The 16,733-nt window shown below is 40.2% G+C and overlaps 1 protein-coding gene across 1 annotated transcript in view; it reads right to left on the bottom strand.

Moving 5' to 3' along the window:
* The window catches only part of MYH15 (myosin heavy chain 15), a gene marked incomplete at both ends in the record, with an annotated part of 182,920 nt that overhangs the window by 41,795 nt on the left and 124,392 nt on the right, over nt 1-16,733 (bottom strand). Inside the window, 6 exon segments of the mRNA XM_079705269.1 lie at nt 732-836; nt 839-863; nt 867-1,080; nt 4,878-5,014; nt 5,018-5,074; nt 7,456-7,574. Coding sequence (XP_079561395.1) covers nt 732-836; nt 839-863; nt 867-1,080; nt 4,878-5,014; nt 5,018-5,074; nt 7,456-7,574 — 657 coding nt within the window.

The raw sequence follows: 16,733 nt of genomic DNA, 5'->3' as shown, positions 1-16,733 counted from the left end.
ATTATTTATAATTGTGAAAATTTTTATCTAAAATTAATAAGGTCTAGTTAAACGTGTTAGTCAGCCTTATCATAAAACACTCTGTCGCTAATAGCAGTCACTTGGTAGGGCTCCAGCTACAGGCACATGGGAGGTGGCAGAGACCATAGTTAAGTGTGTATATGCCGGAATCAAGCTGGCTGGGCTCAAACCTCAGATCTGCTACTTATCAAATGCGAATTCGGCCAAGTTCTTAACCTTAAATGACTCAATCTAATCTGCATTTTACAGATAGACTAACACATAAGGCTGTTCTGAGACTTAAACAATGAATAGTTATATATAGAACAGTGCCTGGCACGTAGTATGGGCTATAGAAATATTTGTTAAATTAGAAAATAAGTTAATAAATGGAAAAAATAAAAGGTATAGAATAATGTGTAATTTAAGTAAAAAATACCTGCACGCATATTATGCAGGTTATGGATATAAAGAAATTCTTAATAGGCTTCCTTTATGGACAGGAACTGGGGCTAAAGTTAGGAAAGTACTCTTATGTTTAGAACTCCTTTAATGAAAATAGTATCTGGAGTTTAAAAAAAAAAAAAAAAATCCAAAGTTAGTATTCAAAACGGAAAAGTTAAGACCCAAGCGAGGCCGGGACGATGCTAAGGTTTCTACGCATCGAGGCAGCCTTGCCCTTGGTGCAGGGTCCTCCCGGGGCCCCTGCTCCGGTTCCCAGGGCAACGTACCCTTCAGGTTCTTGTTCTCCCTCCGGAGGGTCCGCTGGCTCGCGGCGCTCTCCTCGTAGGTGTGCCTGAGCTCGAGGAGCTGGGTGCTGAGGGCCCGGGCCTCCTCTGCGGGGTGCCTAGCATCGTCTGAGGCTACTCGTGCTCCCGCCTCCAGCCGTCCAGGCACTGGTCGAAGTGCTGCTGCAGCCGGTCCAGCGCAGTGGCTGCACGACACGCCTTCCCACGATGCCACAGGGTGTCCCCGAGCTCGAGCTGCGGTCGGAGCCTGGCCCTCTCCAGGGAGGCCCTTCTGGCATGGGCCACCCCCATGGCTTCGGCAGCCTCCTGCGACCGAATTGCCAGCTTCTTCCTGAGAAGGGGAGGTCCAAAGGGCGAGTGAGGGGCTTCCCTGGTGGCGCAGTGGTTGAGAATCTGCCTGCTAATGCAGGGGACACGGGTTCGAGCCCTGGTTTGGGAGGATCCCACATGCCGCGGAGCAACTAGGCCCGTGAGCCACAACTACTGAGCCTGCGCGTCTGGAGCCTGTGCTCCACAACAAGAGAGGCCGCGCACCGCGATGAAGAGTGGCCCCCGCTTGCCACAACTAGAGAAAGCCCTCGCACAGAAACGAAGACCCAACACAGCAAAAATAAATAAATAAACTCCTACCCCCAAAGGGCGAGTGAAGCCACAACCCTCAGAGAGCTCGTGCAGTGTGTCCTTATTAAACACAGCACTCGGGTACAAATAGGGGGGGCCTTGAGGGTGGCTTCATAGTCTGAAGGGGAAGCAGCTTGTGTCTGACAATGACCTCCTTGTGCCTGTGGAACCCAGATGTCTGCTGACCACCACACTATGGCTACTGTGTCCACATGTCCTTTATTTCCCCTCCACCCTTTGCCAACCTGGACTTGAAACTCAGAACCTCTGAATCCCTGTAAGTATCTGCTTCCCCTGAACCTTAAGTAAGCAATACAGACTTTATCGAAGACTTCATAAGAAATGGGAGAAAGAGGAAGATGGTACTGAACACCCAACAGTAAGCAACCGTTAAAAGTCTTGGGGCACGTCTAGTCTCTAAAGAGCTCCTTGGCTTTATTGCTTCCAAGGAGCATTCTTTGGCTCTCTCCTGCTCAGTCTCCCCCTCTCATCATGGGACTCCTAAACATGCCCGATAATCTTTGCTCTGAATTTCTCCTCCATCTCAGCTCCTCTTCCCAAATTTATATACCCACATCCATCCCAGCGTTATGCTCACTTATCAGGTCCTACTGCTATCGGGGGTACTTTAGCCCCTGTTTGTCCTCCCTCCAGAATCCTCTGAGATTCAGTGGCTTATTAAAATGCTTCCTCTACCGTCCTTACAATGCTCATACGCTTCCTTATGGATGCAAAGTGTTCTCTTGCTCCCATCTCCTGCAGGGACACTGGCAGTCCCAGTCTTACTCACTCATCGCACCTCTTAGATGAAAGGTACTGTATGTACCAAAGCTTTTGCCAATCTACAGTTATTAAACAGAAAAAGATCCTCAGGAATTAACATGTTCCACACAGCAGCCCAACAGAGCAGTGTGCTCATAAAGCCCCCTTTTGGTGGAATCCTGCAAAAACCAGTCTGTGCTCAGTGTCTAAGAAAGACCTGGGCTCCAACAACACTCCTTGCTCACTGGCTTTCTAACCATAGTCACTTCACATCTTTGCTTCATTTTTCTTAACTGGTAAGAAGAGATTCTGCTGTACCACATGGTGACTATCGTTAATAATACTGTATTGTGGGCTTACCCGGTGGCACAGTGGTTAAAGAATCCGCCTGCCAATGCAGGGCACACGGGTTCGAGCCCTGGTCCGGGAAGATCCCACATGCTGCAGAGCAACGAAGCCCGTGTGCCACAACTACTGAGTCTGCGCTCTGGAGCCCATGAGCCCCAACTGCTGAGCCCGTTCTCTGCAACAAGAGAAGCCACTGCAGTGAGAAGCCCGCGCACCGCCATGAAGAGTAGCCCCCCCGCTTGCCACAACTAGAGAAAGCCCACGCGCAGCAACGAAGACCCAAAGTAGCCAAAGATAAATAAAATAAATGAATTTATAAAAAAAAATAATACTGTATCGTATATGTGAGAGTTGCTATGAGAATAGAGCTTTAGTGTTCTCACCATAACAACAACAATAAAATGGTAATTTAGTGGGGTAAAGGAAGTGTTAACTAATCATGCTGTAGTAAAGATTTCTCAACATGTGCATATAACAAATTATCACATTTTACACCTTACTTGTACACCCTACACAATGGTATATGTCAATTATATCTCAATAAGGGAGGAAAAAAAAAGATTCTGATGCTTTATCCCACCTAAAACAGGAGTCTTGTAAAATAATTACACATATTTTAACTACTTTAGAAATGCTCAATTGGAACCAGAAAATTGGAATTTTACTTTGGGTGACCAACTGCTGGGGGACTGAGGGGTTGTACCAGGACATGGGGCTATCAGTGCTCAAACTGGGCAAGTCCAGGGCAAACTGGACAATTGATCACCTTCATTTGACTGATAATGTTGCTCTACATTTACTACCAGCTACAATTTTGCTGCTCAACTTGCCAACCATAAGCACCTATGTAGTTTCCTAGAATATGCAAGAAGGTGTGGGAGATGAAGAAATCAGATCCCTATCCTTGGGGAACTCAGAAGCAATAAATGGGGTCTCAGGGGAGCTTGATTCCACTAAACTAACTCATCATGTGAACCCCAGCCTGGAAATCTAAGTAGACAGATCCTCAACTTTCCAATTAAAAAAAATGGAATCCTAGTTTTGCAGTTCCACGTCCCTTAGGGGTTTTAGTGGGAAATCATAATACAGACAATTCTTTATTTATTTGATGTTCAACTAAGTTTAAAGCAAAAAAAAAAAAGTCTTTGGATATTATCTCATTTGCCCATCATTTCTCTTTAGTTGTCATGTACTACAGGACCACAATTTGTTAGTTCCAACAAATCCATGTGGTCATAAGTAACCTATATACTTTCCCTCTTTTCTGTCCCTCCCTAAGAAACCTTCAAACAGAATGACTGGTAGACACTTTCACCGGAATTCTTCAATTATTAGGAAAAAAAAATCTTACTTTAGAAGCAAATGCCATATTTTGGATATGAGGCGCCATTTCAGTTCAAAGCCCCACTTTTCTGCAGTCCAGAGTTTTTAACACATTTACTGAAGGTATTTTTAGTATCTGTCATCCCAAAGCCCTTTTTAAGTTACTGTGGCTACAGAGACAGATTGCTTGGTACCCCTTCAGGGACAGAACACAGCAGCTGTTCAGCACGTGCACAGCAATGCCTTTCAAAGATTTAGGTGAAGAACTGAAAAAATAATATTTTTGGTTGATGCTAAAGAGAAATGTATTGATCTGCCCTGAATTTCTGCCAAGCTACCAAGCCAGGGATACACTCTTTTGAGCCAACCTTTAATGATTATAAGCCGGGGATGGTTTGACACTTTCTCTCAAAGACACACAGTCCTTTGACCTCTGAGCAAAATGCTTTAGACCTACATCCTGGTACTAAGTCTTGATTCATGTGGGCCCCAAACTTCTGTAGTTCCTGAGAAGAACTTCTAAAGCCTTTATGTAGTGTTGGCTATAAAACCGATATCCTAACCTTAGAGGTGGCCCAAAAGTGCTTTCTTTTCAAAGAAAGCTTTGTCCCATAGGCAGGATGACAAATCCTAATACGTTTCCAGCTGCCCCTGTCCACCTTCAGACCACTTTGTAGTGTACAAGTTGTAGACCAGAGACATGATGACTTTAATGTACGGAGACATGTACACACATGGACTCCATTATTTTGGTGTTCCAAATGAAACACAGGATTTTCGTGCTAGCCTACTTTCAAACCCTAGTTCAAAGTCACATCTATGAAGACTTCCCTTGTACCCCTAGAAAGAACCTCTTTTTTTCCCCCAGGACCTCTCTCTAGTCTTTGTCACTCTGTATTATAATTTTCATTTTTGAACCCCTCTAGAGCATGTGCTTCTTGCCAGTGGTGGCTGTTTCAGCTTTGGTCTTGGGCTAGTTCACACACTTGGTGAGCATTAGCTTAGTGTACACAGGTGGCCTCGAAGACAAAGTCACTGTTCTCAGAGTCCTCTGTGCAGCCCTGCCCCACTCACTTGGCATCTTCCAAGTTCTCAGTGCTCCGGATGGTGTCGTCTTCATACTTGGTTCTCCACTTCACCATTTCAGCATTGTCTTTGAACAGGGCCCAGAGCAGCTCAGCCTTGGCCTCTTGCTCTTCCTGGTACTGCTCTCATAGAAGGTCACAGTCATGCTTGGCCGACTTCACGGCCTGGGCCAGGGTGCTCTGTGACTGTAGGGGACACAACATATGTTACAAAAAAGGCACCAGAGCCATTAACAAATGATGAAAGGCTTGGAGGTGACATCATCTTTTTTAGATAAGGTTAATAACCACCTGTCACAAATGCAAGCTGAACCTGAACCTCGTAAGATGATACCAGGGAGAGAATTTGGGACAAGAAGAGAAAGGAGAGAGTATCTAATTGCTGCCGTTACAACAAGGAAGAGTGTACTATTTAGGGAAATGCCAGCCTGACTATGTGGGCTTCAACAATAGACAGGCCTGGAGTTCTAGAAATAGTGCAGAATGCAAAGGCAGCAAGAAGAACACTCACCATCATTTAGGTAATAAAATTTATATTTAGCAATATACAAGAGTTAGATCTTGTTTGGACTAGGAAGGACCAATGAGTTTTCTCTAGTCTTTTCATTCTATTTGTAAGGAAAACAAAACCTTTTATTTCACATGTAAATCCCTAAAAACTTTAAAACTTTAAAGCAGTACTATCCAATAGAACTTTCCATAGTGATGAAAATATTCTATATGTACACTGCCAATATGGTAAACAGTAGCCACGTGGCTGTTAAACACTCAAAATGTGCCCAAAACAAGGTCAAATGCAGTCAAAACTGAATTTAAAATTTATTTAATTTTAATTAATGTCCATTTAAATTCAGGTAGCCACCTGTAGTGTAGTAGTGGCTACTGTATTTACTGGACAGTAGAGCTCAGTTTAATGACTATTGCTGGCACTTAAGGGGTGGTCTGGTTAACCTAGCAACCTCATTCCCAAGAGATAACCTAGTCTAGTGTGAAGAACCAGGGTCGCTGCCAGTCCTCATGGGTCCTTAATGCAAATTAGGAAACAGCATCTTCTTAGGTAGATGCAGCTCTGAAAGCACAAGGCTTGGTTAATGGCAGACTCAGGCAGACACCTTTGGGCAGTGAATGAGGAGCGATAATACATAGCGACCCTAAGAAGGACACAGGCTTTGGAATCTGGGAAACTTGGCTTCAAATTGCTACCCTTCCTCTTATTTAATATATATTTATTGAGCACCTGTTCTAAGCAATAGTGTTCACTGAAGTAAAAGAGATGGAGACAAAGCCTTTGTCCAACGGAGCTAAAAGGAGTAAGAGGATATAGAAAACAAACATGTACAAAAATTACTAAATAACATTGCTGACGGCACTGAGAACATAAAACAGATTGACATGATGAGGAATGTTTGGTTCTTTCTCATCATCCCCCAAAGGCCTTGGGGAAGGGCCTTCAAACAGTGGGAATAGCAGCTACAAACGTCCTAAGGCCTGAATGATGGCAGCTTGTGTAAGGGGCAGCAAGGAGGCCAAGGTGACTGGAGGGGAGTAAATGACAGAGGCAGCTGTGGAAGGTAAGGTCACCAAAGGAGGCTGGAGACAAGAAAGGGGGCCTTGTATGCCAGTTGGAAGCCACTGGGAAGTCAGCCAGAGAGATCTTCTAAACTATAAATCTAGTCATTTCACAACCTACTATACTTCCTTCACAGTATACTACCAGCTGTATGACCTTGGATGAGTTGTCTTCTCAAAGCCTTGGTTACTTCATGTAAAAAAATATAATTCTACCAGTTTCATAGGACTTATATATGAAGGTTTATATGGCACGAGAGAAGCATCTAGCATGATGTCTGATGCACAAATCATGACAGTAATTTGAAAATGTACGTATGATATAGAAAATAAGGAGAGTGGAAGGAATAAAATAAAACATTTAAAAACTGAAGTCTGAAGAGTTGCAGTGAGATTATATACAAGTGAAGTCCTTTGGGGTCTTAGTAAGAAAGAGGCCTTGAATATGAACTAAGAACGGACTTGAATACCAGGGCTCAAAAATCCATCTCTCATCTTAGTCACTATGCTTTAACATTAAAGAACCACTTTCACTGTGGTCACCTGCGAGCAACATTATATATTCTCTTGGGAAGAAATGACTAATAATGACTAATATTTATAATATATTGACATTTGAAAATAATATTGAGCTAATCCAGCCCCATTCATTTTATCCTGCTCTTTTATTTAATTCCACTTCTTTGTGCAATTCAGAATCAAAGACCCATAAAGAACTTCGCCGACTTTCTGTTCTAGCAATAGTGTAAAATGGAAACACATACTTTGTTTGCTCTAAATCTGACAAACTAGAGAAGTGATCTAAATTACTGAGGATGTTCCTTCAGTGATCAGAGTCCTTTCTGGCATGTATAAGATCCAACACATCTTTTTCCATAACTTCTAGGGCACTTTCCCCCCTTCTTTTATATGAGAAGATATTCAGGCTGACCTAGCAAGCACTATTTTTTCTTTTAACATACAGTCAAGCTCCTGGTGAGAAAGAATAGATGCATGACTTTGGTCTCTTCTGCCAATTGCCATTTCAGGTCTTGAATCTGCAGAGTGAAGGTAATCTTTTCCCTGGAAAGTTGGTTTATCAGAGCTTCCTTTTCTTCTAGCCTTTTTAGGAACTCACCTACAAAAAGATTTCACAAAATAAGTTAATCATGGTCTTCTTATCTACTGCCTCTCCCACTTAACTTGTTGGCTTAAGAGCAACTAATATGATCCACATATTTTTGATATTTATAAAGAGTCAAGGGTCCAGTTATCAGCAAACCATGGCAATGATCCTTTCCAGAGCTCTCGAGAGTGAGCTACCATTTATTGAGAATCTTCCATAGAGCAAGTACTTTATATATATTATCTAGTTTAATTCTCATAGCTACTTGATAACATAGGTATTATGTTACCCATTTTTCCGAAGGGAAAATATGGCAACTGACTTAAATGTGATTGAGACACAAACCTGGTTACTAGCTATGCAGTGGACGTAGATTCAAGTTAAGCTCTTAATCCTGAGGAACGCATTCTTTCTTCTGTGCCATGCTCCCTTGTTTACTATGTGTGGCTCTATAAATTTCTGAACGTATGATTTTTAGATAATTACAACTTCTTTGCCTCATTTGTAAATTGAGGATGGCAATAAAATATTGTTAATGAAAATTAAATGAGTGTGAATGTACTTTGTAGACTGACTTGCTAAATAAATATTAGAAATCGTCATTAAATGGTACAGAGTGTGACCAAGAGAAGGGTAAATTTTATTCCACTCTAGTCTACTTTCCCAGCTTAGCTTATTTCATTAATGATAGGTGAGAAATGCTTTGGTTATTAGAAATGGTATTAAAGCAGAGCCAATCCTGAGCAAAGGCAGTTACTTTTATTATGCAATTAGTGCAATATTAAAAGCCCCAAATATTTATGATTCCCACCCCTCTTGCTACAAACAAGTTCTAAAACTCTCAACATTATAAGAGTGTTTGGGTTAAAACAGCAATTCCCAAATTTTTTAGGCTCAGGAACACTTTATATGCTTAAAAAATTTTGAGGACCCCACAAAGATTTTGTTTATATGAGTTTTATATTAACAGTGTATTCGAAATTAGAAGAGAAATTTAAGATATGTATTTACTCATTTTAACATAATAAAAATCTTAATGACATGTTAACAGAAGCAACGATTTTTAGAGGGAAAACTGTATGTTCCAAAACAAACAAAAAATTAGTGAGAAAAATAAGCTTATTTTATATTTTTTATAATCTCTGGCTTAATAAAAGTCAGCTGGTTGAAGAATCCAACTGTTCTGGTTGAAGCATATGAAAAAATCCAGCCTCTCACAGATAAGTAGTTAGAAAAGGGAGATGTGTTTTCACAGTCTTTTCAGATAATTGTGACTATTGTTTAATACTGTACCAAAACTCAACAAATAGACATTTCTTAAGGGTTAATGGTATAATCCATATAAATGAATTTTTTATTCTGTTACATTAAAATTTATGCATCTGTCTTAAACTTTGAATGGATCTCTTACCTACACATGATTTTGTAACATCAAGCAGTGTTGATTTGAAACGTATACATTTACTGAATTATGCAGATTTTCCAAATGTTAACACATTTCATCACAGAATATTAAAAAAATCATATTTGTTAACAACACCACTTATCTCATAAGAAAAGCCTTTAAGGTTCAGCTCAAGATGGGGGAGTTAGAAGATCCTGAGTTCATCTCCTCCCATGGACACACCAAAACTACAACTACATATAGAACAACTATCTCTGAGAACAACCTAAAGACTAGCAGAACAGATTTTCTACAACTAAGGCTATAAAGAAAAGGCCATGTGGGGAATGGGTAAGAGGGCAGAGGCGTGGTCTAATCAGAGCCCACACCCCCGATAAGGCAACTAATAATAAGTGGGAGGGATATCACAACTGTGGAGGTCCCCACTGGGGAGTGAGGGGTCCAAGCCCCACATCATGCTCCCCAGCCCAGGGTTCTTGCACCGGGAAGACAAGCCTCCATAATGTCTGGCTTTGAAAACCAGTGGGGCTTAGGGCCGGGAGAGCCAGAGGACTGCGGGAAACTGCAGACAATGCTTGTGTACAAACTCACTTGCTCCTGGTCCCAATAGAGAGGCAACAGCTTGAAAAACACCTGAGTCGTACAAGAAGGAAATTCATTGACTAATATTAGGACATATTTTGGAGGGGCAGGAATCTGGCATAACTTTCTCCAGTGGCAGAAGCACTTGTGGGCACCTTTTTATTTTTATTTTTTTAACTCTTCTGCCACCTATCTGGCTGGCCCAGGACTGGTGGGCACCATTTCTGTTACTTTCAATCAACCTAGCTAACACTGTGTACCCTGCCCCAACATTCCCTTGAGGACCCACCTTGGAAGGCCCCTCTAAAGCCACTCCATGTCCCCTCCATCGGGCAGGTGGCACGAGCTGGCACTGGTGCCCCTCCAAAGTGGCACTTACCCCATCCAACCTGGTGAGCCACCTTGGCCAGCATCAGCACCCCCTCCAAGAAGCTCCCACTTGGGGGTCAGTGCCACCCACAGCACACCTACAGCAGTCACAACCAAGCTTTGCAGCCAGCCAGGCCTGGGGCCAGCCCCCTCAACCAGTGTGCCCACAGCAATTGTGGCCCAACCACAATAAGAGGGTGCATGAAGCCCAAACAGGGGAAACCCCAGGAAAAACTGGCTCTGGTGACCATGGGGAATTGTGCCACACATAAGGCCACTCTCTCAAGACTAGGATATGGAGCTGATCTACCTAATACATAGAAACAAACACAAAGAGTTAGGCAAAGCGAGGAGACAAAGGAATACTTTCCAAATGAAAGAATAAGACAAAACTCCAGAAAAAGAACTAAACAAAATGGAGATAAGCAATTTATGAGAAAAGAATTCAAAGTAATACTCACAAAGATGCTTACCAAACTTAGGAGAAGAAGGGGTGAACTCAGTGAGAACTTCAACAAAAATATAGAAAATATAAAAAAGAACCAATTAGAACTGAAGATTACAATGACTGAAATGAGAACACATTAAGGGAATCAACAGCAGATTAAAAGATCCCAAAGAACAGATCAGCAATCTGGAAGATGAGGTATTGGAAATCACCCAATCATAACAGCAAAAAAGAAATCTCTCTTTTTAAGAGAGATTAGTTTAAGGGACCTCTGGGACAACATCAGGTATACTAACATTTGTGCTATAGAGGTCCCAGAAGGAGGGGAGAGAGAGAGAGAGAAAGACACAGAGAGAGACAGAGAACATATAGAGGGAAAATACCTCAATATAATAAAGACCATCTATGACAAAAGCACAGCTAACATAATACTCAATGGTGAAAACTCAATGGTGAAGATGGCTCAAAGATCAGGAACAAAACAAGGATATTCGTTTTTGCCACTTTTATTCTACACAGTACTGGAAGTCCTAGCCATAGCAATCAGAAAAGAAAAAGAGATAAAGACATCTAAACTGGAAAGGAAGAAATAAAACTGTCACTATTTGCAGATGATATGATACTATACATAGAAAACCCTAAAGACTCCATCAAAAAACTATTAGAACTAATAAATGAATTCAATAAATTTGCAGGATACAAAATCAATATACAGAATCAGTTACATTTCTGTACACTAATAACAAACTATCAGAAAGAGAAATGAAGAAAACAATTCCATTTACAATTGCATCAAAATGAATAAAATACCTAGGATTAAATTTAACCAAGGAGGTGAAAGACCTGTACTTGGAAAACTATAAGACACTGATGAAAGAAACTGAAGATACAAGTAAATGGAAAGATATTCTATGTTCATAGATTGGAAGAGTTAGTATTGCTAAAATATTCCTACCCAAAGCAACCTACAGATTCAATGCAAACCTTATCAAAATACGTTTTTGGCATTTTTCACAAAACTAGAACAAATAACCCTAAAATTTGTATAGAACCACAGAAGACCCAGAATAGCCAAAGCAATCATGAGAAAGAACAAAGCTGGAGGTATCATACTCCTTGATTTCAAACTATGCTACAAAGCTACAGTAATCAAAACTTTATGATACTAGTACAAAAATAGACACATAGTTCGATGGAACAGAATAGAGAGCCCAGAAATAAACCCACACTTACATGGGCAGTTAATTTACAACTAAGGAGCCAAGAACATACAGTGGGGAAAAGACAGTCTTCAATAAATGGTGTTGGGAAAACTGGAAGTTAAATGAAAGGAATCAAAACGGACTATTTTCTCACACCATGCACAAAAATAAATTCAAAATGACTTAAAGACTTAAATGTAAGACCTGAAACTATAAAACTCCTAGAAGAAAACATAGACTGTATACTTTTTGACACTGGTCTCAGCAATAAGCTTTTGGATCTCTTTCCTCAGGCAAGGGAAACAAAAGTAAAAATAAACTAATCGGACCTAATCAAACTAAAAAGCTTTGGCACAGCAAAGGAAACCATCACAAAATGAAAAAACAACCTACTGAATGGGAGAAGATATTTGCAAATAATATATACAATAAGGGGTTAATACCTAAAATATACAAAGAATTCACACAACTCAATATCAACAAAACAAAAAATCTGATTTAAAAATGGGCAGAGGACCTGAATAAACATATTTTTCCCCAGGGAAGACATTCAAATGGCCAACAGACACATGAGAAGATGCTCAACATCACTAATCATCAGGGAAATGCAAATCAAAAGCACAATGAGATATCACTTCACACATGTCAGAATGGATACATCAAAAAGACAACAAATAACAAGTGTTGGTGAGAATGTGGAGAAAAGGGAGCCCTCATGCACTGTTGATGGGACTATAAATTGGAACAACCATTATGGAAACAGTATCATGGTTCCTTAAAAACTTTAAAAAAATTTTAAATCTTATACAATACATCAGTTCCACTTCTGGATACTTACTGGAAGAAAATAAAAACACTAATTTGAAAAGATATGTGCACCCCTATATCCACAGCATCATTATTTATAATAGCCAAGATATGGAAGCAACCTAAGTTGTCTTTCAATAGATAAATAATGAAGATGCAGTGTGTGTGTGTGTGTGTGTGTGTATGCAATAGAATATTACTCAACCATAAAAAATAGTGAAATTATGTCATTTGCAATAACATGGATAGGCCTAGAGGGTATTATGCTAAATAAAATAAGTCAGACAAACAAAGACAAATACCATATTATTTCACTAATATGTGGAATCTATAAAAAAAGGAACAAAAAAACAATACAGAAACAGACTCATAGATACAGAGAACAAAGTGGTGGTTGCCAGAGGGGAAGGTGGTGGGAGGGTTAAGTGAAACAGGTGAAGGGGATTAAGAGGTACAAACTTCTTATTTTAATTATAAAATAGGTAAGTCATGGGGGCATGATGTGCAGTATAGGGAATATAGTCAATGGTACTGAAATAACTTTGTATGGTGACAGATGGTTACTAGACTTATTGTGGTGAGCAATTTGAAATATAAATAAATGTTGAATCACTATGTTATATACCTGAAACTAATATCATATTGTACGTCAACTATATTTCAATAAAAAAGGAAGAAGAAAGAAAGTCTTCAAGAATTGAGAGCCATCTAGCTTATGATGGTACCTACCTGTTTTCCGAAATCTAATTTTTACCTAAAAGCTCCATTTTTATTATTGGCAACAAATATTGTCAGCTGTTTTCCTTGTAGTGACAGGCTCACTTTGTTCATTTTTGAGAAAATATCTGCAATATCTAAGTCTGAATAAGCAAGGTTTGTCAAATGTTCTTTCAAGTAAATATGATTCTTCCTGAAAAGATTGCTAGTTCAACTCAGAACTTGCACAATCACACATCCTACTTCAGTATGAAATGGAAGTGCTTTATGCATACTTTTTGTTTTGTCACACAGAATATTAAATATATATATACTCGGGGTTGAGATGTAGTATAATTAATTTTTACTGTTTCATTAAAGACATTCTTAAGTAAAACTGACTTTTTTTATTTTAAACTGTTGAGTATGTACCAGCGAATACAATGATTAATACTATAGTGTGGTGCTACTTCCTCGGCTTGTGATAAGGCTCCAGCAGTTTTAATCGTCATTGCTTTTGCACCATCGATAACAGCGGCAAAAGAATTTAAAAAGCAAACAGCATCTTAGTATTAGAATGAAATAGTTCTAACCTCTTACTTAGTTCCCTTAAGAGAGTCTTGACAATTGCTGGGGTTGCATAAACCAAAATTGAGAAGCTCTGGGTGATCATCATATTTAAAAGTTTTCTGGGGAAATGCCAATCCATTAGGGCAGCAGTCCCCAACCTTTTTTGTGCCAGGGACTGGTTTCGTGGAAGATGATTTTTCCATGGACGGGGTCGGGGGGGATGGTTCAGGTGGTAATGCAAGAAATGGGAAGCGATGGGGAGCAGCAGATGAAGCTTCGCTCACTCGCCCACCACTCACCTCCTGCTGTGCAACCTGGTTCCTAGCAGGCTGTGGACCACAGCCCAGGCATTAGGGACCCCTGCATTAGGGGGTTAAGATAAACATATCACATACTTTATAGAACTAGGACCCACTTAACACGGCTTAATTGATCACATTTACTATTGGTCTCCTTTGAAAGCAGAGTATAATCAGTGGACAGGACAGGCCATGAGAAAGAAACTTTGGTGACAGTAGCAAAAAAAACAGCAAAAAAGCTGGAGCATAGACCTAGTGAGAGGAGGGGAGGTTTGGATAGGTATATACCTAAAATTTAATTTGTACAAAAGCCAAAAGGTAAAGCTAAGAATAAAGGAGGAAATAAAAGGTCCTACGCAGAAATAAAAGCATCCTAAGCAGAACTATCATCTCAGATCCACTTTCATTTCACTCACCCACCAATTTCCTCATCAAAAAAGTGAGTAGAAAATTAATGCCAATAGGTAGAGAGGTAGACAATGCCTGTGAAAAAACTTGTATACAATACTACCTTCAGAGCTGGACAAAAAGGTATACTCCAGCTTAGTCTGTGAACTGCATAGTCCCCATGCAGACTACATCCTAAATAGCACAGAAGATCAAATTGGGGGTTTTGTAATGAGGTCAAGTGTGATACACCCTGTCACCAGCATAAGAGTCCTACTTAGTGTCCCTGCTAGAATCCAAAACTCTTTCCTCTTCTAGATTTCCAGGTTTGTTATTTTGCCAGTTCATTTTAATTTAGCTTTGACTCTAGATTAACATCTAGAAACAGAGGTGTCCATAGGCAGAAGGATAAACGGTTTTCACTCTCGTTTTAAAGTGAGTGCCTCTGGGCATCAAGAACACATTGTTTATTTTCATTGACCTAGGAATTCTATCTTTGGGAATATATTACTAAAAATAATTCTGATTACAAACAAACAGCTAGCCACATGCTGTTCATAGAACACAAGCAAGTTACAGGGCAAGACAAAGTAACCATGTCCATCTACTTGATGGATTTGAAGCATTCTTATAAGTGACTGAGTATGTAAGATACAAAAAAGCTCATGACAAACTGAAGAAGAAAAACCTCAAATAGATTGCCATCATGTAAAATATAGGGAAAAGATCTCACTAACAATAGTGGTTGACAGTTAAGAATAAGTCAACGGAACATTGTTCTACTTTCAATTGATCAAATGTTTGTGGATCTCCAATAAGTGGCAGGCATTGTTCTAGATGAATGACAAAAATCAGTGATCAAAAAAGAGACCCCTGCCCTTGTGTAGCTTACATTCTGGGAGGTGGAAACATGACAAACTTATTTATTATGTCAAGCATGTAGCTTCTTTGAAGCTATTGAATGCTATGAAAATAGAAGCACATGGAGAAAACTGGTTGAGAGCACTCAAATGTCACCTTCCCAACAAGGCCTATCCTGACTCCTCCCAGATCTATTTGATTAACCCTCATCTTTAAGTCTTTGCTGAATTAATAGGGTGGAAAGGAAATAGTCAGGGCAAGAGGAAATAGTCAGGGCAAGACTCTAGGGTGGGAGTGTGCATGGTATATTCAAAACACAGCAAAGAGGTCAAAGTGACCAAGGCAGAATGAGAGAAGAGAAAGTAGAAGAGGTCAGAGAGATAATGGGGCCCAAGTATCCGACCCTTGTAGGCCATTGTACAGACTATGGCTTTTTTTTTTTTTTTTTTTTTGTAGTACGCGGGCCTCTCACTGTTGTGGTCTCTCCCGTTGTGGAGCACAGGCTCCGGACGCGCAGGCTCAGCAGCCATGGCTCACAGGCCTAGCCGCCCCGTGGCATGTGGGATCTTCCCAGACCGGGGCACGAACCCGTGTCCCCTGCATCGGCAGGCGAACTCTCAACCACTGTGCCACCAGGGAAGCCCCAGACTATGGCTTTTACTGAGTGTAAAAAAGAGGTATGGGTTCATACTACCCAAGGCAATCTACAGATTCAATGTGATCCCTATCAAATTACCACTGGCATTTTTCACAGAACTAGAACAAAAAAATTTTTAATTTGTATGGAAACACAAAAGACCCTGAATAGCCAAAACAATTTTGAGAAAGAAGGACACGGCTGGAGGAATCATGCTCCTTGACTTCAGACTATACTACAAAGCTACAGTAATCAAAACAGTATGGTACTGGCACAAAAACAGACATATGGATCAATGAAGCAGGATAGAAAGCCCAGAAAAAAACACACACACTATGGTCAATTAATGTATGACAAAGAAGGCAAGAATATACAATGGAGAAAAGAGAGTCTCTTCAAGAAGTGGTGCTGGGAAAACTGGGCAGCTACATGTAAAAGAATGAAATCAGAACATTCTCTAACACCATACACAAAAATAAACTCAAAATTGATTAAAGACTTAAATGTAATACTGGATACTATAAAACTCCTAGAGGAAAACATAGGCAGAACACTCTGTGACATAAATCACAGAAGTATCTTTTTGCATCTGCCTCCTAGGGTAAAGGAAATAAAAACAAAAATAAATTAATGGGACTTAATTAAACTTAAAAGCTTTTGCACAGCAAAGGAATCCAGAAACAGAGGAAAAAGACAACTCTCAGAATGGGAGAAAATATTTGCAAACAATGCAGCCCACGAGGTATTAATTTCCAAAATATACAAACAGCTCATACAGCTTAATATCAAAAAAAATCAACAACCCAATCAAAAAATGGGCATAAGACCTAAATAGACATTTCTCCAAAGACATACAGATGGCCAACAGTCACATGAAAAGATGCTCAGCTTCGGGGGCTTCCCTGGTG

This window comes from Hyperoodon ampullatus (genome assembly GCF_949752795.1).
Source record: "Hyperoodon ampullatus genome assembly, chromosome: 5".
Classification (NCBI taxonomy): domain Eukaryota; kingdom Metazoa; phylum Chordata; class Mammalia; order Artiodactyla; family Ziphiidae; genus Hyperoodon; species Hyperoodon ampullatus.
The sequence above is the reverse complement of the archived record's forward strand: the minus strand, read 5'-3'. Positions and strand labels throughout refer to the sequence as shown.